We start from the raw sequence: 24,273 nt of genomic DNA, 5'->3' as shown, positions 1-24,273 counted from the left end.
CCCAAATGTCACCACTTTGAATACCAACCCATCCTCTTCTCATTCTCTCCTTCTGGGTTTTCCTATTTGTTTGTTTATTTTGTTGGTGAACCTTTACTTCCTATGTATTTATATGTCACTTTCCTACTTTTTCATCTCTGGGTCTTTCTCTGCCTATCTTAGTTGTTCCCTCATAGCTATCTTTGAACATACAAATTCACCTTTCAGTTGCATCTATTCAATCGTTATTTAAACCTATAAAATGTTTTATTTTTTTTAATTTATTTATATTTAATTAGAGAATCACCGTGAGGGTACAGTTACAGATTTATACACTTTTGTGCTTATACTTCCCTCATAAAAAGTTCGGGAACCACTGCTGGGAATATATCCCAGAGAGGCAAAAAAGTACAATCGAAACAACATCTGCACATGTATGTTCATCGCAGCACTGTTTACAATAGCCAGAATCTGGAAAAAACCCGAATGCCCCAGAACGGATGACTGGTTGAGGAAACTTTGGTACATCTATACAATGGAATACTATGCAGCTGTTAGAAAAAAGGAGGTCAAGAATTTTATAGTCAAGTGGATGGGCATGAAAAGTTTCATGCTGAGTGAAATGAGTCAGAAAGAGAGAGACAGACATAGAAAGATTGCACTCATCTATGGTATATAGAATAACAGAGTGGGAGACTAACACCCAAGAACTGTAGAAATAAGTACCAGGAGGTTGACTCCATGGCTTCGAGGCTGGCCTCACGTTCCAGCCTCACACACATACATGTCAACTCAGAGAAGCGATCACCAACTACATTGTAGTCGAAGGCCATGTGGGGGAAGGGAGTTGCGGGCTGAATGAGGGCTAGAGACTGAGCACAGCGGCCACTCAACACCTTTATTGCAAACCACAACAGCTAATTAGAGAGAGAAAACAGAAGGGAATGCCTTGCCACAGTGGCAGGGTGGGGTGGGGGGAAGATGGGATTGGGGAGGGTGGGAGGGACACTGGGTTTACGGGTGGTGGAGAATGGGCACTGGTGAAGGGATGGGTTCCCAAACTTTGTATGAGGGAAGTATAAGCACAAAAGTGTATAAATCTGTAACTGTACCCTCACGGTGATTCTCTAATTAAAAATAAATAAATTAAAAAAAAAAAAGTTCGGGAACCCATGCCTTCACCAGTTCCCGATACTTGACTTACTCCATCCGTAGGCCACAGAAGGCTGTGTGTGTATCTGATCCGGGTCTTCGACCTTTGTCCATCAGTCAGTGCAGCAGTGCCCGGGCGGTGTGTCTGTGAGAGCAGCATGAGCACACAATGAATCAGATGCTTTGAAACCATAATGGATATCCTGTCTTAAATGTCGAGCTCTAAAAGATAAGTGAAGAATCCTCCAAGTCCAACATACATAAAGTATACGGCAATAACAGATGTAAGGTTTCTCATATGTCTATGCACACATACATGTAAACTTAGTTTCTTTTTTTAAAATTTTTTAAAATTTATACATGAATCACCAAGTGGTACAGTTACATACTTACAAACTTCCATGCTTATGTTTCAGTCATACATTGATCGAGTACCCATCTCTCCACCAGTGCCCATTCTCCACCACCAATGATCCTGGTATCCCCCCAACCCCCTCACCCTCACCCCACACCTCCTCTGTAGCAGGGCATTCCCTTTTGCTCGCTCTCTCTCTCTCTCTCTTTGGGTTTTGTGGTTTGCAATATAGGTATTGAGTGGCCTTCATATTCAGTCTATAGTCTACTATCAGCCTGCATCTCCCATCCCGGGTGAGCCCTCCTAGCACTTGGTGGTCCCTTCTCTATCTGAACTGCCTTTTCCCCCAGAATATGAGACTGGCTTCCAAGCCGTGGAACAATCCTCCTGGTACACATCTCTACTATTCTTGGGTGTATGTCTTGCATTCCTTTACTTTATATTCCACAAATGAGTGCAATCTTTCTATATCTGTCCCTCTCTTTCTGACTCATTTCACTTAACATGATACTCTCCATGCTGATCCACTTATATGCAAATTTCAAGTCTTCATCCTTTTTAACAGCTGCATAGTATTCCATTGTGTAGATATACCAAGTTTCTTTAACCAGTCATCTGTTCTCAGGCACTTGGGTCTTTTCCAGATTCTGGCTATTGTAAACAGTGCTGCGATGAACATACAAGTGAAGATGTCATTTCTATTATACATTTTGGCCTCTCCAGAATATATTCCCAGAAGTGGTATGGCTGGATCAAATGGGAGCTCAATTTCTAATTTTTTGAGAAGCGTCCATATGATTTTCCAAAAGGGTTGAATCAGTTGGTAATCCCACCAGCAGTGAAGGAGTGTCCCTTTCTCCCCACATCCGCACCAACATCAGTTGCTTTTGTTCTTTTGGATGTGTGCCAGTCTCTGTGGTGTGAGATGATATCTCATTGTTGTTTTGATCTGCGTTTCCCTGATGATTAGTGATGAAGAGCATTTTTTCATGTGCCTTTTGTCCATTCATATTTCTTCCTTGAGAAAGTTTCTGAGCTCTTGAGGCGGCACACTCCCTCTCTCGCTGCTCATGTTTGGTGCTCTCGAGCTGCTGTATATGGACTGGATCAGGATGGTTCCTCCTTTGGCTCTGCTTCTGTGTATGCCGCTGTGCTCTATTCTTTCTGTCTCTCTATCTCTGTCTCTGTAGTCTCTCCTCTGTTCTCTTTCGACCTCTGTCTGTCATCTCTCCTCTGGTCTCTTCTGATCTCTCTTCTTCTAATCTTTCTCTTTCTCTCTCTTTCTCTCTCTCTCTCTCTCTCTCTCTCTCTTGCCCTTCTGCTTCTCTCTCTGAAGCTGTGCTTGTTCTCACTTCTGATCCTGACTCTTATTTTCACTTGCTTTGTACTCTTTCTTTCCCCTGCTTCTGGCTCTGATGATTCTTTCTCTCTGTGCTCTGCTTCTGTGTCTTCTCCCCGCTTCTATATCTTCTCTCTAGCTTCCATGTCTTCTCTCTACTTCTTTACTCTTCTTCTGTGTCTTACTGTGTCTTCTCCCTCTTTCTCTTACAGTCTTAGTTTATATAGCAATCACATAGGGTGGTGACACAAAGGTGGGTTGAACATTAACAAATCAACAAAGAGGGGTAAGACCAATCCTCCAGGAGATTAACAAAATCTCATCTAAGGAGATTACTCCAGATTACTAGGAAATCTGTTAAAGGGTGGGATTCCATCCAGGGTGTTTTGCTTTCTTCTTTCCTCAGTTAGTAATCCACTTATTAGTTGTAGTAAATCTACTTCTAATATTTCTAGCAATGTCATTCTGTATGAGCACAGTATGAGATATATCAAACTTAAAGTTTGGCTCTTTCTGAGGACATCTCACTATATATTCCAGACCACAGTCCTCAGGCCAGGTTAGTCTTCCTAACCCCAGCAGGGTCCTAGTCTTGTCATTACTCCTGGATCATGACAGCATTTGTCTATGACTATGCTCTCAACTTATAGTTGAGTATTGTGGAGCTTTGGCCTGACCCATTTCGATGCCAGGGTAACCCACAGCTACCGTGCCTCATCGGGACCTTACTTTTGGGGTGCGAGGAACTAAGGGCAACTGAGTTGAGAAAGTAGATGCCCAAGAGTAAGTATTATTGGAATCAATCAGCTCCCAAGTTGCAAAGCATACTATTAGCTGTGTTCCTGTGTCTATACAGAAAGGCCATTGCTTTCAGGTAAACTAAGTTCCCTGCAGCAAGGCTGAAAGGACAAACCAAATGTTACTCTACAGTGGTGTATGATCTTTTTGATGACTTGTTGGGTTCTATTTGCTAGTATTTTGTTGAGGATCTTCACATCCATGTTCATCAGGGATATCGGCATGTAGTTTTCTTTTTTAGTTGTGTCTTTGATTTTGTATTAGGGAGATATGTGCCTCATAAAAACTGTTTGAAAGAGTTTCTGTTTCCTCAATTTCCTGGAAAAGCTTGAAAAGAACTGGAAATAGATCCTCTATAAATGCTTGGAAGAATTCACTAGTGAATCCATCTGGATCTGGGCTTTTGTTTTAGGGAAGAATTTTGATTACAGTTTCAATTTTCTTGATAGTGATAGATCTATTTAGGTATTCCGAATTTTCTTGATTCAGTCTTGGGAGGTTATAGGAATCCAGGAATTTATCCATTTCTTCTAGATTCTTTTATTTCATGACATGCAGACTTTCAGTAGTCTCTGATGATGTTTAGTATTTCTTTGGTTTCCATTGTGATGTCCCCCTTTTCATTTCTGATTCGGTTTATTGAATTCTCTCTCTCTTTCTTTTTGCATCTTGCTAGTGGTTTATCAATTTTGTTTATATAATCAAAGAACCAGTTCTTGATTTCATTGATCTTTTGGATTGTTTTTTTTTTGGTTTCCATGTTATTAATTTCTGCTCTAAGTTTTGTTATTTTTTTTCCTTCTGCCAGTTTGGGGTCTTTCTGATGGTCCTTTTTTAAGATCTTAAGCTGTGAAGTCAAGTTATTTATGTGGGCCCTTTTTTCCTTCCTGAGAAACACTTGCAGCGCTATAAAATTTCCCCTTAATATGGCTTTAGCTGCATCCCATAGTTTCTGGTAGCTCGTGTTTCATTCTCATTTGTTTCCAGGTATCTTTGATTTCTTCCTTGATTTTCTTTCTGACCCACTCCTTGTTTAACATTGAGTTGTTTAATTTCCAGATGTATAATTTGGTTCTCTACATCTGTGTTTGATTAACTTCTATCTTCAGTGCATCGTGGTCTAAAAAGATAGTTGATACAATTTCTATCTTCCTGATTCTATTGAGATATGTTTTGTGACCCACCACATGGCATATTTTGGAGATTGTTACATATGCACTGGAAAAAAATGTATATTCTTTCTTTTTGGGATGTAAAGCCCTGTATAGATCTATTAGCCCTCTCTCTTCTATCTCTTCCTTCAAAGACAGTGTCCTTGCTGAGTTTTATTCTTGTTGGTCTATCCAGAGTTGATAAGGTGGTGTTGAAGTCTCTGACTACTATTGTGTTGCTAGTAATATCCTCCTTAGTATCTGTTAGCAGTAGTTTGAAGTATTTAGCTGATCCCTCACTAGGTGCATATACTTTTAGAAGTGTGATTTCTTTCTGCTGTACATATCCCTTGATTAACAAAAAAAATGTCTTCTATGTCCCTTCTAATCTTTTTCTACCTAAAATCTATGTTGTCAGGTACTAGTATGACCACCCCGGCTTTTTTGAGGGAGTTTTTTGCTTGTAGGATTGTTTTCCACCCTTTGACTTTGAGTCTGTGTTTGCTCCAACTGTTCAGATGTGTTTCTTGTAGGCAGCAGAATGTTGGTTTCAGATTTTAATCAATTTTGCCACACTGTGTATATTAATTGGTGCATTTAGACCATTGACATTGAGAGAGATTATTGTCATGTGTTTTTTTGCCATCTTTCTCTAGTGGTTTGTTGTGCTTGTTGGGGTTTTTCTTGTCTGACAGTAGCCCCGTTAGTCCTTCTTTTAAGTTTGGTTTTGAGTCTATGAAGTTCCTGAGCTATCCTGAACTATTGTTTATCCATGAAGTAGTGTATTGTTCCTTCGAGTTTGAGAGAAAGTTTAGCTGGATAAAGTATTCTTGGTAAGGCGTTCATTTTGTTGAGTTTTTTTCACTATGTCCCACCATTGTCTTCGGGCATGGAGGGTTTCCTCTGATAGGTCTGCTGTAAATCTAAGGGGTGCTCCTTTGTATGTGATGTCCTTCTTTGACCTTGTTGCTTGCAGTATTGTGTCTCTATCTATGGCATCTGTCATTCTGACTATGATATGTCTTGGAGTCTTTATTAGATTCTCTTTTAGCTGGCACCCTTCAGGCTCCTTGGATCTGGATGCCTGCATTCTCCATTCTGGAAGAGCTCGGTCAATGGTGGCCACTTTTTCGGTATAATTTGATTGGACTAGGCTAGTGATCTATGGTCTAGTATGTTTGGGATAGTCAGGATGTCCGCTTTAGAATTAGGTAATGGAGATTGAGCTGTGAGTCCAATGTGCTGGGAAAATAACTGTGGCTGCCCCAGAGACACGCCCAACACGCTGGCATATCTGTTGGTGGGAGGGGCCACTTATGTCCCTGTTGCTGCTACCTCTGCCATGATCCTGAGGTTTCCAGGGCATGCCTTTTAGTGGCACTCCGCAGGAGCCTCTGCTGGAACTGGAGTCTTAAAGGATCTAGAGGTTGGGGGCCTCCACTTACAGTTTCTTTTACATATTTTACAACTTTCGTTTATGTATAAATAAAAAGAATAGAAGATAGAAAAGCCACTTTGGAAATGGAGGGCCATTTACAGCCACTCAAATGTGTGAGGTGGGAAGAGCATCAATTGTTTTGTACCCTTTATATGGTGTCATTCTGATTTAATAATACAATTTTGATGATTTCATGATCATTATTATTCCCTAAGAACCTTCATTTAGACCACCCATGATAAGAGAATAGCTATGTGGGTGGGGATAGGCTCTGGGAAGTATAGTGGGAGAGGCACTTGGGGGCCAGGACTCTGGCTACTGGGCCACCTCGGCGAGGGAGACACAGGGAAGTTCCCTGAATAGAAGCTCCCCTTGCCTGTACAGCGATTTCCACTTTCTTGGACTCTGTAGACTTCCTTATTCTCTCACATGGATAGTTCCAACTGTTTAGCCTTCCTTGTATAGACAAGCCAACTAAGAGCAAGTTAGGAAGTGAAGACTAGCTTGTCTCTGGAGCCAACCTGTAAATAACTGGAAAAGGAACCTGTAACTAAGTGGAAGAGCCTGAGAAGGTTCCCCAGGGCTGCTGGCTGCTGTGATCCCTGGACATTTGGCAGCCGCTCCTCTCACATGGAGAATTGGGAGACCTGACTGTCCTTGGGCCCAACACCCTGGCATTTGTTTGCTATTGTGCCGTCAAGGCTGTGCCTCAGGGAAATGATATCTAATTGATAACAGGGACCCTCTGCCAGCTGCCATCTCTGTAGAAAACCACCAGCCCAAGTGCAGTGATGCAAACCCAGGAAGAGTCCAATCCTCAGGGCCAGGGGACATGCAAGCTCAGGTTTGACAAGTCATAGGGGTTTAACAGTCCATCTCCTCTCTATCATTTAGACTCGAGTAAACATGAAAGATCTGTCTTTTTTGTAGTCTAGATCTGTCTTTTTTGTAGTCTCAGAGCAGAATTTGCTTTCAAAGGGGAGATCATACACATGCGCCTGAAGCTAACTCCCTGTGCAAAGGAAGACCTGCATGTTAAGTGAGTTTGGAGCATGAGACTGTCTGGGGGACGTCTCTGCCTCACAGTTTCTGGTCTGAGTCAGCCTGGTCCTCCTCACCAGAGTGTGACATTGAGTCTGCCTCTTTGCAACAGCTCTGGGAACCTCATCAGTGAGTCACAAATGGTAGTCAGTAATAAATCATGGGAATAACCTTTGCAATAATGCTAGGAAATGTAATCAAGACAGTCAGATATTGGTACTAGAGGAAAAATGAGCCACAAAATACCAAGGTGCTATAAATTTCCAGAGTTGGCTCCAGCAGCCGTCTTTGGGCCCTAGTCACAGACCTCAGAGGCCAGCATCCAGCACAGGCACTTCCTGTGAGGCCCCAATGCTCTCCTTGGTCAGGGCTGGTGTGCCTGTGGGTGATGTGGTGTGTGGAAACATTTGCCCCTACCAGCGTCTGGCCCTAAAAATAGGAACTGTAAGGAAAACAAAGTAGCAGGATGTATCTTAGAGAAAATCATTAATTTTTTTCTGAACCTCAAATAGTGGGTGGTACTTTTCAGCCAAAGGAAATGAAGCCTTTGTCAAAACACTTGCAAAAACACAATCCAGACCTCAGAGAAATGCTTACCCAAGGCTCTGGGAACCCCTGAGAAAGGCCAGATCCTGGTCCTTTGGGGCACCTCCAGATGTCCTGGGAAAGAGGAGGTGGTCATGAGTAGAGGCATGAAGTTCAGCCTAAAGGACTCTGCTGTGGCCTTGCAGGGGTGGGATCAGGAGGACTCCCTGTGAGGGATGCCAGTGTGCGGGAGACTGCTAGACCTCTGGGACATAGGTGAGCTTCTAAGGCCATGTGGAAGTCCCCGAACCTGCCTCAGTTTCAACAGATTTTCAATTTCCTTTCTCTTTCCTGGGGTTACCCCATTTTTCTTCTTGGTGTGGCTGTTGCATTCACTCTGTGACCCCATCCTCCCACAGTTGGACTGTAAAGCAGGTGGGGGAATAGTGCTTCACGTACATGTGAATCTTCACAGGCTCGTGGAGTGTTTTCCTGGTTAGGGAGAATCCCACAGCCTCACATGTTTCCTCTGTCCATATTTCTAACTCTTTCCACATCAGGGTTTTCCATTCCTCCAAACCCTCTGTTTGTGGATACTCACAATGTGACTGATGGGATCCTGGAACTTACCGTCGACAGAATTTAATTGTATTCCATGAATCAGTAAAATGTCACTCAGAGATGTAGTAGCACACGCACAAGGGATGTACTGCCTGCTGGTTGCTCCCCTCAGCCCACCTAGCAGTTCACCCTGTCCAGTCTATATCTCTAAGACCTTTCAATGCGTGGGGTTGCTTGGAAAGTACAGGTTTTTCCAGTCAGAACAAGGAGCGCTAGTTGTAATTTCTCTGTGTGTGTGTGTATGTGTGTGTGTGTGTGTGTGTGTGTGTGTGCGTATGCTGCTGTCAACCTTATGCTCTTATAGATTCTCTGTGAGAACAGTGATCACTGTGGGCCATGAGTGTAGATTAGAGGCTGAGCACATGTTTCACGTGAGGTCCCAGTTTCATCCCTGGCATATCCAATCCTTCAGTTGTTTTGCCAATCAGTCAGTAGATGAACTATGACCCTATCCTTAAGTGAACACTATCCTTAAGGGAACCATTAATTATGGTCAAAATGATGCCTTCATATCCCAGCAGGATGGTCTCTGGCCAAGTCTGTCATGCTCTGAACAGTGGGAAGAAAAGCTGATGACCACTGAGTTGCCTCAATCTTCTCCCATTATTCATGCATGAACGTGTCCCAAGTTCCATCCAGGCACTACAACATGCAGGAGTCTGGGTGCAGAGAAATAGACACTAGTGCACAGGAAGTAGCAGGCTGGAAAGGAGACCTTCAAGGCCACTCCGGCCTGTACTTCAATAGAGGGTGACCAAGGTTATCCTGGAGCTAGAACCTGAGAGAGAGGATTGGAATGGAGATGAACTCTGAGAACAACGCAAGCAGAACAGGTCACAGCATCAAAATCTGACCAATCCCCTCTTCATCTGTCTATAGAGAGGAAATCAGTATCTTCTTGCCTTTGCTCCCGCTCTTCTTGTCTCATTTGGTTTTAAGATTTCCTATTACTATAATTAGATGTAATTAATATATATTCTTTATGGACAGCTCTTCCCTATTCATTTAATTCTTCATAGAATCACTGCTATTCTACGAAGTTATCTTAGAGTATAAAACTGTATTTCATAATATTTCTACCCCAAAATACCCACTCACCTGTATTCACCTAGCATGAATTTCCTTAATATAAACTGAATGAGGTTTCTTTTTGTTCTTATGTCAATTTAACGAGGCTTTGTTTTTCAACATTTCATTCATTAACATCCATGATACATTTCATTACTGCTATTGGCCACATTTATTATTGGTCCCTTTTTATTGTGTTACATATTTGGCTCATTTCCTTTTGGGGACTATTGTGATTGACATAGTCCTCCATGCAAGAATTTGATGTGTTTTGGTGAATGCATACTATCAGTGGAGTATTCACTAGAAATGAAGTTGTTTTGCAATCAATATTTATGTTCACTTGTGAGGAATCCTGACGTGTTTACCAGCTGGGAATATGAATTTACACTTTGGTAATGAGTGTGTGAGAATTTTGGACTTTTACATAGTCTTACCCACATTTTGTACTCGATCCTTTTCCATTTGAGCCGTCTTGGGGCTGGCACATAGCACTGTTCCTTTAGGGAGTACTTGGTGGACATGCCTGCATGCCTAGGAAGAAAGACTGTGGTCATCCTTCCCCACTTCAGTTTGTTAGCCATGATGTCTTCCACTTGGGGTAAGCATATTGAGTCAGGAGAGATAAGGGTTCCAGTCCATCTTACCTGAGTCATATTGTCATAGGGGTCTTTTTCCTTCTGGGTTCAATGTGTGAAGCTTTCTTTCTCATTTGGGAATTTCACCTGGACCCTTTGCAGACCACACACAGCACACAACACATAACATACACACAAACACACACACACTTTCTGCATCATCAACTCCAGTTTACTTGAGACAGGCCATTTGTTATTTGCCAACATTATGAAAGTCTCTTGGGTCTTGGTTGTTTTTTCTTGGACAGGATTAAAGATGAGCCTCTTGGCAACCCAGGCTAGTCCCTAGGGAATGCCAAGGTCTCTTCCCCTAACTGGTAGTGAGCTCTCTGCTTTGGACTCTCCAGGCAGAAACTGGTCATTTTCCCATGTTCTCTGTACAAAGGACACCATTAGAAGAACCCCTGCATCCTCTGGGCCCACAATGACCGCAGCATCTACCCTTTCTCTGAGAGTGGACCAGGGACACATAGCATATGATGTCAGTCTTTCTGCATCCTTCCTCAACCTCATTCTTTGATGAGGATGGATCCTTTGCCCATCCTCATCCAAATGCCTGGATCCTTTGTCTCTTTTGGGGAACCTGGGCATTCCAAATTCCAATTCCTGGCAACTCCGACTTCTGTTTTCACAGTTACCAAATACTGCTTCCCAGCCATGTGGAACTTCTGGACTGTGCGTCCTGCAGGGTGGTTTGTGTGGAATTTCTACCTGTCATTGATGCACTGAGGTAGGATGAAAGGAGGAAAGACAGAGACTGCAGGGTGTTGGGAACTAACTCAGGGTAAGTCAAGCCCTTAGGTGAGAGCAGGAAGGGAAGACATTATGGTGATGACAGCCAAGATGCTGGCTTAGGGAAGAAGGAGGAAGTCTGTGACAGAACCGTCCCCTTAACCCTCCCAGCACTGGGGCCTGACAGTGGATCCGGTGCAGTTCTGATACGTATGTACGGATTTCACTTCCTCTGACAACTGATCTTTCAGGAAGTCCTGAGCATGAGGAAGTGAGAATGGGACCGTGTGGGAGGATCTTCTTATCTGCATTGCTCTGGGTGAACAGGACTTAATCGCGACAGGAACCTGAGGGCTGATTCGGGGCACCTCTGCATTCCTGCAGTGTGTCCGCCTTACTGGTGACCTCCTTGTGAGAGCCACGTGCCCAGGCTGTGCATTCTCTGTTGGCTTGGTTCTCATTTCCTCCTTTCCAATTGCACTTCATTCAAGGGAGGGACATTCCCCACCCCCACGTTTTACATGCACTATGATTTCAAATCAGGTTTTCTGCATGTGACTGCAGAGGGCCAGTGTTGCATTCTACACCAAGAGCTGGGGGTGTGTGTTGGACATTGCCACCTGTCAACATGTGTTGGACAGCCCCTGGGAGCCGGGTGAGCTAGCACAGCCAGCTGTGGGCTGAAGGCCATTTCCTGAGTCGGCTGTGTGATGCTACCTGAGGCCAACAGTTCCTGTGGCTGTTTCCAGGCTGTGACATGAGGCTCTCACTACCTCTGCTGACTTTTACTCAGGCCCCATCATATGCTTTCTTCATGCTACACTGGCCACAGAAAGTACATGTGATAGTTCTCAGGATAGAGCCAGTCCTGCTCACTCAGTTTTCTCGACAAAAATCTTTCCAAAGACAAGAAACCAGCTTTAGGCCTGACAGCTTTAGGTAGGAGAGCAAGAGAGGAAGCTCAGGCTGCGGGAAAGTTCCAGCCCAGGAAGGGAGTAGGGCACTTTCCTGCAGGTTTCAGGGCCAGGGAGGGAATGTCATTTGCAGGCCTGTCAGAGGGGTTGACTAGTGCCTTTCTATCACCTTCACTTTTGTCTAACATTAGTAACCTCTTGGCTTGGAGGGGACTGCACTGCACGGAGAGAAAACTGCTCGTGGACAAGCTGCCCTCCAAGCAGTATACCACAGAGAAAGACCACCTCTGGGCCTCCTCTGAGGAGTCCAACTCTCCCATTTCCACGAGGGTTTTTCCTAATTGGACTGAGCTTTGCCTGGAGGCACTGCAGACCATGATGTGTTGAGTGTGTGCTTATGCATGTGTACATTCTGGGGTTGCACCTGGAGGAGCTCATTCACCCGATGGCCACTGGTTTCCTCACAGTTTCTGGATGCAAGTCCCCAGTTGACATAAGATTGGGAACCTGGTGGCGAGGGATCTTGAACCTTTTCTCTAGGAGAAGGCATCTCTCTGAGTTGGTTGGAGGCTGGCCCAACCTTGGGTAAAGATCCAGAAGTTTCTGTCCACAGTCCCCATGAACAAAAGGCATTTGCCGTTGAGCCCATGCAGAGTCAGCAGATGAAGAAGGGGTGCAGGAGTGCACTCACTGCTCTGACTCAGCCCCCAGCAACATGAGAATATTGGGGTGTCCACAGCCCAGGACCCTGAAAATCTATTGACAGCCAAGGGATCCCAAAGTTTCAACCCTCAGAAAGTGGGAAAGATCTAAGTGCTTGTTACTGTTCTTGGGCACCAAGCTGGGGAAATATCCACAGTAATCAGGAGAGAGGCAGCTGCCAGGCCCTCTTGCTGCCCACTGACAATCATAGCCAGGCTCAGAGTCAGGAGCCCGCAGCAAGTCGAAGTGCGGGTATCAGGAGAAGGGTAACTGGGATCCGTGTCTAGCCCTTAGACCATCTGAGGAGGTATGTTGACAAGAGAAGTGCAGTGATCGGGTATTCCTCCTGACAGGGTCTCATCCCAATTTACCTGAATGTCTGAGGTTTTCTCTCCTAATGCCTTAAGTACTCTCTCTTTCTCTTTTTGTAACTCTTCCTCTTTCTCTTTGTCTGCTTTCTCTCTTTCATTCTTTTTCTTCCACTTTCCCTTTCCCTTTCCTATTTTCTCTTTCTTTTCTTCCTCTCTTACTATTTTGTTGATGATATCTTAGTGTTACTCTTCTTCTGTCTCTCTTGTTTGGTTCTCTTTGGGCCTCTATAATCTGCAAGTAACCCCTTTTCTGAGACTATTGATTTAGCTATAATCTCACACCAGTTATCCTTACCTCTCTCTTTCTTCTCTCCCTCCAGTATTCCTATAATTCAGAGATAATTCATATTACTGTTAGCCATTACATTTCTTCTATTCTGCTCCATTCTTTTTTTGTTGTTTTTGTGTGTGTGTGCTCAAAGTGGATTTTTTTTAAATTTTTATTTTAATGAGTCACCGTGAAAAAAATACAAAGCTTTCAGGTTTAAGTCTCAGTCATATAATGATTAAACCCCCATCCCTTCATCAGTGCACATGTTCCACCACCAAGAACCCCAATATACCCCCCTCCCACCCACCCCCCACCTAAGTAGCTAATGATCTTCACATTATTCTCTCTATACTTCGAATACATTCAATATTTCAATAGAGAACTCACTCTTATTGTCTGGAATTTACCCCCAATAATCAGGCCTGCTGAAAAGGCCTCATTTAATAATTTATTTTCATTGCTGAGAATGAAGACTCTATGAGCTCACAACCGCGCAGCTTTGGATTTCTGACATTTTAGTTCAGTTCACAATCTAGATGCATCTCTGTAAGAAGCCACTCTGGGTACCAAAATGGGTTAGAAGACCTCTTGTATCATAGTCTTTAGGAGCAGAGGGTCCGTTTCGTGCTCAACAGCTCCAGATCTTATCTGGGCAGAGGGCGTGCTGGTAACACCTCGCCCCCCCCCCCATGATTTCCTATGAGCAACGTCACTGCAAAATTCATACCTCTGGGTTGGGAGTCTTAGGAGGTGGCTCTCGCCACGTGGATGTTGCTGCCACCACCATTTTCCGCGTAGAAAAACAGGGTGGAGAGGGAAAATCCCTCCCCAGATGGCATGGGATTGTAAATTCTGCTCTATTCTTTAGTGTCTTATCTTTTGCCTCTTCATTACTGTTGAAACTTTGTATCTTGTCCTTGAATTCCATGATAGCAGTTCTTGGATTTCTAAATTCTGCAGCTGTGACCTGCTATTATATTCTTTAATTTTCTTGGTTCCATGTGTTTGGCTTCTTTAATTTTCTGAAGCTGATATTCTTTGAGTTGTTTGAATTTCTCTTCTAGAAATGACTTAATTTCCATTAACATCTTAGATAATGTTGATTCGAGATCCTACTTGCTGATTTAGGATTGAGTATTTGGACAAACTTGAGAACTTGCATGGCCTTATGTATTTTGTCTGCTGGAATGGAAGGGTTTCTTTGTTTCTTTGTTCTAAAAGTTTTGTGAGTGCTGACCACAGATTTCTGAAGCTCTGAGCGTGAATACCACTCACTGACATTTGCAGACTACCACATATGCCTCTGTGGTTCTGGCTCCCTTCACTGCCTCACACAGGTATGTCAGCAGGACATTTGGGGACAGAGCTTACTCCCTGCTCTAGTGGCAGGGGCTCTAATGGGAGGTATTTTGGCAACCAGAGAGTCACAGATAGAGAGTTAAGAGATAGAGTAACAGATAGAGCTCCAGGGATGCTCAGATAGAGGAAATTTCAAAAGCTACTGCGCCATTCAGAGGTTTACCAGGTCTGAGCACCACCAAACCTTTGTGATTAGTGATGCTAAACAGACACACAGTCCAACCTGGGGTAGGACATCTGAATAGTCACACCCCATGTGCTACCATCATGGGTATTGAAAAGAAAAACTCAACCCCCAAGACCCATGCCCTATTGTCCCTCTCAGAGATGCAAAGTTGACTCCATTTATTTGCAGCTCTCTCCCTCTTTCCCTCTTAGTGGGCATTGGTACAGCTGGATGCAGGGTTTCCAGAGAATGCGGTGAGATCACACACCTCTTCACAAAAAGGCCACCCTACTCAAAGTTCAGTCTTTTAGCACCAGAAGTTCACAAACATATGAGCCCTGATAAGGAATGTACCTTTGCCTTTCTACAGAGCCGGGAAACTTGGGAAGAGCCTGGGTCTTTGGTATGGAATCTGTAGGATTAAACACGTGTCTCTGAAATGAAGTGCATATGTGTCTGGTTCACCTTCCTTAGTCCACAATGTCTGGTGTGCAGCATGGTTGTGCTGTCATAGCCTCACAGAGCTTCTTGGAGGTTGCAGGTGGTGGGACAGTTGGTAGCAGTCCTCTTGTCCAGAAAATGAATTGTTTGCTCCCAGAGCAGCCAGGAACAGGCACCTCAGTGACCCCCAAGGAGGACTAAAATAACTAATTTTGACATATTCACTCTTAAAGTCATTTCCAGAATGTGGGTGAGTTTCTGCCACTGGCAGAAGCCCAGGCCCCGGCCAGCCGGCACTCAAAAGATGGATGATCTTCCCTCAGGCAGATTTTGGTGGCTCACAGAAGACAGGTTCTATGTGGCATCACTCATATGTGTAGATTCTGATACCAATGGCAGTGTCAAGATGCAGATGCTCTTGGAAGGGTCCTGGGCTCCTGGTCAAGGAGTGTCCAGTGGCTATTCTTTCTTATTCTCCATCTCCTCACCTCCTCTCTTGCATGAGTTCTCTGTGGATTGAAATAATTATGTGCAGTGACAGAGAGAAGAGCAAAGTCCTGTTTTAATGCTCACGACCTCAAGAAAGGCAGTTGCATGATCCATACAGCAGGAATTAGAGCATGTGGGAACACTGCTAGATAAAATGAAACTCAGCTCATTAAGACTCAATTACCATTGTCCTAGGACATTTCCCAGTTTGTATTCCCTTAGCTCTGCTTCATTTAAAGTTGTCCTCAGTGAACTCCTGGTTATCTACCAAGCCAAAAAATAAAGATTACAGAACAAGACACAAAAACTGACCATCAGTATCCAGAAGTTAAAGACAAAAAGAGATGAAGGCTACAAGAAGGACCAAGTCATTTCTCAGACCTGCTCCCATCACCACATTTCGCCAGGTCACGGTCAGGCGGTGAAGAAGGAAATTCATCTTCTGAGTATTAAGTACAATCCTTCATCCATTCTGGAGGTGTTACTGTAGTTCAGTTTAAGTGACTGAGATGCCATTCCCCATTCTCACCTATGAAATATAGAAAATCAAATATAAAACATAAACATTAAGTTTAAAAACAAAACATTGAAATTCTGAGACTGACACACATGGCTAATGGGACCTGGTGAGAAACCGATGGTTTGAAATGGGCTCAACAACAAGTAAAAACATTCTGCCAGAAGCAGGCTCTGTCTTTATTATGACCAGAATCTCCCCACTGTGCGCCCCCCCACCCCCAGCCACTGTCTTAGAGTTAACTTCATCAGCATCAATTAATGTCCCACCTGCATCAGCCAAGTGAGAGCCTACTCATGTCATTTCCTGATGACTAAAGTTTAATCACACTCAAGCCCCCTACCCCCAACACACATTTCCAGGTCAGGGAGGGGTGTGTGTCAACAAGAAGCCCTCCACCCAGCTAGCAGCAGCCCAAGAGGCAAGGATCTCTCCCTCCTTCCACCACTCCAGGTGCAAGATCTGATCGTGTTTTAAGAGGTGCCAAAGAGTCACCACTACTTCCCTGCTTTTCTGGAGAAATCTGTCCTCTTCGGATGTGTGTTCAAGAAATAATATGCGGGCACCCTCTGATTTTGGTGATCAAGCTACTTTCCCACCCCACACCTCCCCAGCAGAGAAGCAGAGAGACCATAGTCTGATGGTGAAAATGGCCATTAATGCAGAGTTGCTACCATACTTATAGAGCATCTGAGAGGGGTTGAGGTATAGGACATAGGTGTGATTGATCATTTACAGAGATAAAACATTCAGCAGAGGCAATTTTCTTGGGGAGATTAACTGAAGGAAACATTCTGTCTTCCAAGAACATCTACATTACTTTTGGCTTTCCTTCTAGTTGTATATGTTAAGTTTACTTCTTATCAATACTTGCAGTTGTTTGGATAAACAAAGGAAGGGGCAAAGACAAACCAACACTTAGTTCTCTGGGCTCTGAGAGCAAGCAAGACTTTTACTGTAATTCCCAGTTGTCCTTCCCCATGAGGGTCCTATCTCTTGTCATAATACCTTGCATCAAGACCGTGCATTTGTGCTTTCTAGACTGTCCCATTTTGATGCCAGGATAGCTTCACCACTTTTCCCAGGTCCATCCCAGTCCCATGGTGGGACCTCCCTTTTGGGGTGTTAGGAAATACAGCAACTAAAACCTGAGTCAAGTAATTATGACCAATGCCCATTAGTAGATATATTTCAGAGTCAATCAGTTCCCCAATATTAGGAACACAGCATTAATGATTTTTCTGTGTTTAACCAAAGAGAATTGCTCTATAGTATCACTGTATCTGTTGTTCATTGATTTGCTCAAGCAGGCACCAGTAACGTCTTCATTTGTCCCTGTCACATGCAAGTGTAGCCCAATGGCATCTGCTTACTCCAGGAACATGAAGAGCAGGTTTTTGTTACTGGTTTTGGCATATTAAATATGTCATGGATAGCTGGCCAGGCTCTGCTGTGAGGGAAAAAATAAAAATAAAGAGGTCACACGGCTGCAAATGCGGCCATGTGCTCCAGGAAAAATTGCATCTCTCTCTTCCAGGAGCTTTGTTTTATAGTCTCTGGATCTTGGCTGTTGATGAGATTACATGGTGCCAGAGGGAGTTTGTGGGTGTGACTGTCAAGCTACTGGAAAACTGAGGATCTTGGTGGAGGAGGCCCAGTCTTGATCTGAGCAGGCTTGGAAATCTCAGACACATACCTGGAACCTGCATACCTGGGTTCCTTTGTCGGTTCTTTCATGGGTGAGGCTCATCTGAGCATGTGGAGAGTGGCCTTGAGCATACCTGTGGTTGGGTTCTGGAAGTTTTCTCTATAGTACTGGAGATTTTCTCTATAATAAAATATGAAAGGGCTATAGGGGAAATAGAAAAACAGATAATTCACTACAAATACAAAATACAGAATTACCAGAAAGTTTTGGTTTACAGGTAATCAAGATTGACTTGGGGAACTGTGACAATGAGAGGTAAAACACAAAGGAAAGGTTAAAGATAAGCTTGAACTACATCGGGGATGCTAGCAAGAGCACAGTAAGCTTCTCTGGGAGGAGGAAAAGGGGCAACTCACTGGTGAAGCCTAACCCACTTAGGGTTAATATCCAACACTCTGGATCCTATTCACATCCCAGGATGGAAAGGAGGAGGGGGGCTACATCATCCCTACAAGCCCCTTATTTTGCCAAGGGAGCAAAATCCTTCTCAGTTTAACTACATACACAATAGAAATACAGCACAGAGTCCCCTGAGATCTCACCAAATAACCACAAGCATTCCTGACTGCAGTGGAAATGGACAAACACCAGGGTCTCATGTCTCATTTCTAATCTGTCTTGGGGAAAGAGAGAGACAGAGAGAGACAGAGAGAGAGAGAAGAAAGGGCTGGGAAGGGGGTCTGAGGTTGGCCACAAAAGTACAAGGTCAGGTATAGTTAACTGAACCCTACGTGTTTCTTGTTATTTTGAGACACAAGTATCACAAATCTCATTGAAGAAATTTATTCTTAAGCAATCGAGTTACTAGGAATAGAGATTTTGGGTCTGGAGAGATAGCATATTGGGTAGAGCACTTGCCTTACTGTGGCAAACTAACCCTGGTTTGATCCTTGGCAATACATGATTCCCCGAGTCTTCCTGAAGTAATTTCTGAACACAGGGTGAGGAATCAACCCTGACCATCACCCCATGTGGTCCAACAAACAAAAAAAATAGATATTTTGGTCATATAAAACTAGTTTATTCACGAGCAAACTTGACGAGCTCCAAAGATGGCATAGAAGAGAGGCAGAAACATCAGCCCACGGCCACCTGCCAAAGGGTAAGATCTTAAGTAGTTCACATGATTTTGTGCCAGAGTTTTCTCTCCAGGAAAAGAGAACTATCTTTTCCTTCCTACTCCCCTATCTTATTGTAGATGAAGTAAAAAAAATGTGGACATGCATTAGAAGCAAGCATGCCAATTTATTTAGTGATAATGAAATAGACCATCGTTCTGGAGGAAACAGAACAACTCCAGAGGTGAGACATTTATCCTTTGGCTTGTAGATGCCCCAGAGCTCAGCAGTGGGAGACAGGCTTTGCCTTGCAGTGGGGGAGAAAGAGGGAGATATTGAGGCCTCATCCCTTTCTCAGCCTTTGGGAGCTCTGCCCCCCACAGCTGCCCGGAGCACTGGTTGGCTCACCTCTCTCCAAAATGAGTCACCTCCAGGGCTGGGAAGAAGCTCTTATCAATTGACCCCACTTTCTCACCTTAACTTCCTCTCTCTTCTCACTTCCTCTTTCCAACCCTGCCAGACAAACAAAGCGGTGGCCAAGGGGGACTTCCACCAGGCCAGCACCAGCTCCCGGCGGGCTCTCTTCCTGGCGGTGCTCTCCATCACCATCGGGACTGGCATCTATGTGGGCGTGGCCGTGGCCCTCATCGCCTACCTCTCCAAGAGCAACCACCTCTGAGCTTCCTCCAGCCCGGACGCACTAGGAAGTGCTGCAGGTGGCACCAGGCAGCCTGGAGGTTCCTCCCCGCGGACTTCTTCTGAGTTCGCTTTCATATTTTTTTTTCCAGCACTGTGTAAGCACGAGACACTTGGGCACTGCTCACTGTTCCAAAGGGAAGCTCCAAAGATCCTGATTCCTGAGGCTGTTTCTGGATGGGCTCTGCCCAGTGGACAACAGTGAACTCTCCCCTCAACCTCCACCTGTGCCAGGAAGGCCATCAACTTAGCAATACGACAATGGCCAACTGCTGCTGGTTGGGGGGTGGCAATTAATTTTATTGAGTCTGGCGCCATAAGCAGAGGGCAGAGGACAAGCCATTCTGCTGTCTGTGACCCTGCAAGACTCTCTCGCATCCCCCAGTCCACATGCTCCCCTGCAGGAAGAAATTGGGCCTGGACAGGGGAGAGAGAGACAGATGCTGCTTGTGGGACTCCACCTGTCATGGGGCTACAGATGGACCCAGCCCTGAAGATGCAGAGACAGAAGTGCTCAGGACATGTCCCCAGGCAGAGTGTCATTCCCAAGTGCTGTTCCAGCCAAAGTACTCGGCATCCTCCTAGACGTGTCTGGCTGAGTAGCCAACACAGCAGCAATATGCAGTCCTGGGACCTCAGGGGCTGGGCTGGGGGCAGGCCACAGACCCTCCACCATACCTCGAAGAAGGACCCCCCACATTTGCTCCAGATGCTTTCAGGAAGAGCCGTAGGGCAGAGCAGCTTGAAGGTCCAGCGAATGCTTCAGAGCTGGCTGTTGCCCCGGCCTGGGAAGCGCTGCTGGCAATCTTATGAAGGAGAGGAGCCTCCTCTGGCAGCTCTGAAGAGCTGTTTTCCTGTCCTTTTCTGAAGTGCAACTCTTACTTCATGCTGCTTCGGTTATCAGATGAATGCTGATAAATACATAATCAGAGACATTTTAATACCATCTCACTGCTGTTTGATGTTTTATTTAGCAAAAATGGTCATTGAGCTTTTTTAAAAAAATTGTTTTGGCTTACGACGTTTCTTGCTGATTAATCTTGATTCTTGCAGAGTCAAGGACATCCCCTCTGAGCAGAGTTGAGGCCTCTTACAGGAAGTATAACCGACCCATCTACTTAACCTTGCTTACAGTACCAGGGATGGAAAGTCTGAGCCCTCCCTGCCAAGGAATGCAGAGCCCGCTGTTCGGGAACTGTGTTTCACCGTGCTGTTGGGCTCTCCATCCCAGAAACTGGAGTGTTGGTGGCTTGGGGGTCCATGTGTTAGTGCCAGGTATAGTGGGAATTCAGATCCTGTCTTGCAACAGGGCCTTGGCTTCTGCGCCTCATCCTCTGCCCTCTCTCTGCTCACCTACCCCCCTACTTGCCCCCCAGTCTCACTCTCTTGCCCCCCACCCCCAAATACTCACCTCATGTTCTGAAAACTACCAGCACTGGCTTCATGAGAGGGGTCCTGCGTCCTGTTAGCACATTCTCAGCAGACCATGAGAAGCCCTGATACTCTCCCTCAGAGTCAGAGTAATCTGGAGAGCAGACAGGCCACTAACAACACACTGCCTGGCTTGGAATCCAGTTGTGGACTTGTAGCTGTGTGATCCTGGGCAGGTGAGTGCAACCTCCAAGTTCCTCTCAGGAGAGGGTGATGGATGTGGTCAACTCTTCAGGATGGCTGGTGAATGAGTGGGCAAAACCCAGGCCCCCGAGTATGGCACCAATAATTTGCCATTCCTTCCAGAACCATGAAGAGTCAAACCCAGTGCTTTTCTTTTTGTTTGTTTTTTTGTTTGGGGATCTCCCTGTGGTGCTCAGGGATCACTCCTTGTGGGGTGGGGGACCAAACACAGCGGCAAGGATTAAAATCAGATCAGTCACATGCAAGATAAGCCCCTGCCCTCTGTGGACTCTCTCCAGTCCCTGGCCTGGGGCTTTAGAAACATTTTACACTCAAGGGGCCTCTTTTCACCAAAAAAATCATTAGATCACCACCGGGCATCTAAACTAAGAATTCAGGTCAAAGATATAACAACAAATCATTAATTCTATTTTGAAAGTCTTTTGTGGCCCCCACACTCAGTTATGCTCCATGTGGTGTCAACCCCCCAGTCTAAGAAGTTAGGGTCTCTCCCACACTTGTTTGTGCCCTTTCTGCCTTTCACCCTAGTTTCTCAGGGCTTACAGCCACTGTACAAAGGGGCCCATGGAAATCCCAGGGGCGCAGAGCTCCAGGTTTAAAGACAGAGTTGGCTTGTGCTTGCCCACGCTCATCAGCATGGTCACAACACTCGTGCACAGCCTTCTGGACCGGCCGCCCATCTCCTCCTCCTTTCTGAATAGATTGTCCACAAGGTAATCTTTTGTCCCTGCAGATATTACCAAGTCCTCCTCCAGAACCAACACATGGTGTCATGTGCTTCTGCGTGGTGTGTGTGTGTGTGTGTGTGTGTGTGTGTGTGTGTGTGTGTGCCTCAGAGACAACACACTCATTTCAGTGAATGAAGCAGTGAATGTGTTGAGGCTGGTCCTGTGACCAGCTTGGCTTCAGTAGAAGGGTGTGGCAGGCATCATATCCAGTGACTGGTGACTATATTGGTGTCCACTGGGTAGCAAGCAGTCCTCTAAATGCAGTGGGATGCCATTTGTCCTAGTTGTCGTCAGATCCCATGAATAAGGTACCATTCTGGCAGGTCCTGATCCAACTCAAGGCCCACACTGTCTCCTGAGCCCCAAGAACCCCGGTGGGCAGGTGAGACAAGAAGTCTCACCCAGGCACAGAAAAGCCACCTGTGAAAGGTGGAAAGCTCTTGGCCTGCCTGGTCCCAAAGCCCTTCTGGGGGACTCTGCTCCTTGCCCCTCACCACAGGCCAAAGCCTTCATGTTCACCAGCTCCTTTCAGTCCTAAGATGCAATTTCCACAATCAGTTTCTTTACAGACCCAGAACAGGCCAGTAACTTCCCCATAATGTGCTCCAGAAAACAGCACATTCACGAAGCAACCAGACCATCAGCTCAGTCCTAGTCCATGGCTGCTTGCTTGTTGCTTTATTTTCTTATGTTTTGGCCCCAAGCAGTGCTCCAGGGACCATGGAACACTGGGATCAAGCCTGGGCCTCCTCATTGCACTGCAGCCCTCTGGGCACTTTCCCCACTTCCACCTCCCTGACCCACTGCTCCTCTCATCGGATTGTCTCGATTGGGACTGTCTGAAGAGAGAAAAGCCACTTATGGGCCTAAGTCACATAGTCAGAGGGACAGGACCTGAAGGAGGGTGTATGGTGGCAGGTCGGTCTGTTGGGGAGATACATGGGGAAAAGGCAAGGAGACAGAGGTGATACCCAAGAAGATGGCTCCTGGACAGGATTTCTTGCACCCACCTTGTCACCCTATATGATATCTCTCTTCTGCATCCTTCAACTCAGCATCTCTCAGTTGCTGCTGTGTGAAGCTGACCTGACTTCACTAGCCAGGTGTCCCCAGCTCACCAGTCTCTGGTTTCATGAGGTGAACTGGCATCACGTGCTTCCTGGCATCTCTGTGGACCTGGTATTCCCCGGCTGACTGGGAGCTATGAGGACTCCTGAGGAAAGTCCTGACTAGAACAAGTGTCAGTGACTTCCCTGGCATCAGTTTTGACTTGTGACATGTATCTTGTGTCCAGATGGCAGAGTACAGTCTGGCCCACTGCTGGAGTGGTGCTTGCACACACTGACAATGACGCCGACCTCTCTGCCTGCCCAAGGCCGACACACCCACAAGTGGATCTGTGCCAAAGGCCAATGTGGCTCATTTCTCATTGCTGACAGCTGCCACCCTGCACAGAAATGACTGTCCACAGACCCTGAAGACTGAGGCAGTGGCCAGCCTGCTTTCTCAAAGCCTCTTCGGACTGGTCTTGAAGAGCGGCCTTTCCAAGGAAACTTAGTGTTCCACCATCTTTCCTCCAAGCCCCTACACATCAGTTGACAGAATGTTTGTGTCTATTGCCCCAATTTGCCAAAAGACACTGCAAAAGTAGATTCAGACCCCAAGCTAACACTTCCCTCTTGAAAGATGAGCCCATTGTCCATCTCTCATCTGGATGTCACATTTGTCTCAAAGTCCTGTAGTTGGTGACATTGTGGATATCTGGTAGGGCAAAAGTAGCAGGAGGCTGTAGGGGTGAAGTCCCACCACAACCTCTTTGAAGCCTTCATGTGGAAGCAGAGCTGAGCTGCCAGGGCTGTGCCACTCACTTGACTTGGTCAAGTGATTTTGACCACTAAAGATTCTGCTCATTCCTACAGCTGAAGTAGACACTGAACCCCGGGACTGTGGGGACTGCGGACTGTGGCCTCCTGCAAGAGGAACACAAGAATCCAGTAATGTCTGTGTCAGGCCCTGCCACTGAGTCAAACCAGAAGGAGCTTTTTAGATGCAGAAACAAGCGTCCAAAGCTGTTAAGTTACAGTGAGGGTCCAGACACAATGCTTGTGTCAGGTTAGGTCTCGGGGTCGCACCAGAGGGCTCAGAGCTCCACGGTGTCAAAGACCAGGTCTGGAGCTGTTAAGTCGCAGTGGGGGTGTCCATGGCAGGGGGCTGTCCTCTGCTGGGCAATGGGCCTCCCGAGCAGAGATGGGCTTGAAGGAGTCAGGGCAGGTAAACTCCCTTGGTGGTGTTAAACATTTGCCCAGATCTCCAGGTAGAAAAGAGCACGGCAGGATGAGGAAGAATGCATGGGTGTTGGGGAAGAAGTGGGTGCCTCCCAA

The 24,273-nt window shown here is 45.6% G+C and overlaps 2 protein-coding genes across 5 annotated transcripts in view; one reads left to right on the top strand and one right to left on the bottom strand.

Annotated features, from left to right (window-relative positions):
• Positions 1 to 20,550, top strand: part of SYNDIG1 (synapse differentiation inducing 1) — a 203,333-nt gene extending 182,783 nt beyond the window's left edge. For all 3 annotated transcript variants that reach the window (XM_055131845.1, XM_055131844.1, XM_055131843.1), the window contains one exon: positions 19,354 to 20,550. In XM_055131845.1, coding sequence (XP_054987820.1) covers positions 19,354 to 19,512 — 159 coding nt within the window. In that variant the 3' untranslated portion in view covers positions 19,513 to 20,550. The remainder of the gene's footprint in view (positions 1 to 19,353) is intronic.
• Positions 14,753 to 24,273, bottom strand: part of VSTM2A (V-set and transmembrane domain containing 2A) — a 174,284-nt gene continuing 164,763 nt past the window's right edge. The window contains exon 5 of one of the 2 annotated variants that reach the window (XM_055131854.1): positions 14,753 to 16,079. In XM_055131854.1, the coding sequence (XP_054987829.1) occupies positions 16,042 to 16,079 (38 nt within the window). In that variant the 3' untranslated portion in view covers positions 14,753 to 16,041. Of the gene's footprint in view, positions 16,080 to 16,334; positions 17,917 to 24,273 lie in introns of those variants that run through there. The other variant, XM_055131847.1, reaches the window with a different exon arrangement.

This window comes from Sorex araneus, chromosome 3 (assembly GCF_027595985.1).
Source record: "Sorex araneus isolate mSorAra2 chromosome 3, mSorAra2.pri, whole genome shotgun sequence".
NCBI classification, from domain to species: Eukaryota; Metazoa; Chordata; class Mammalia; order Eulipotyphla; family Soricidae; genus Sorex; species Sorex araneus.
Note: the sequence above shows the minus strand (reverse complement) of the source record. Positions and strands in the feature narration are given on the sequence as shown.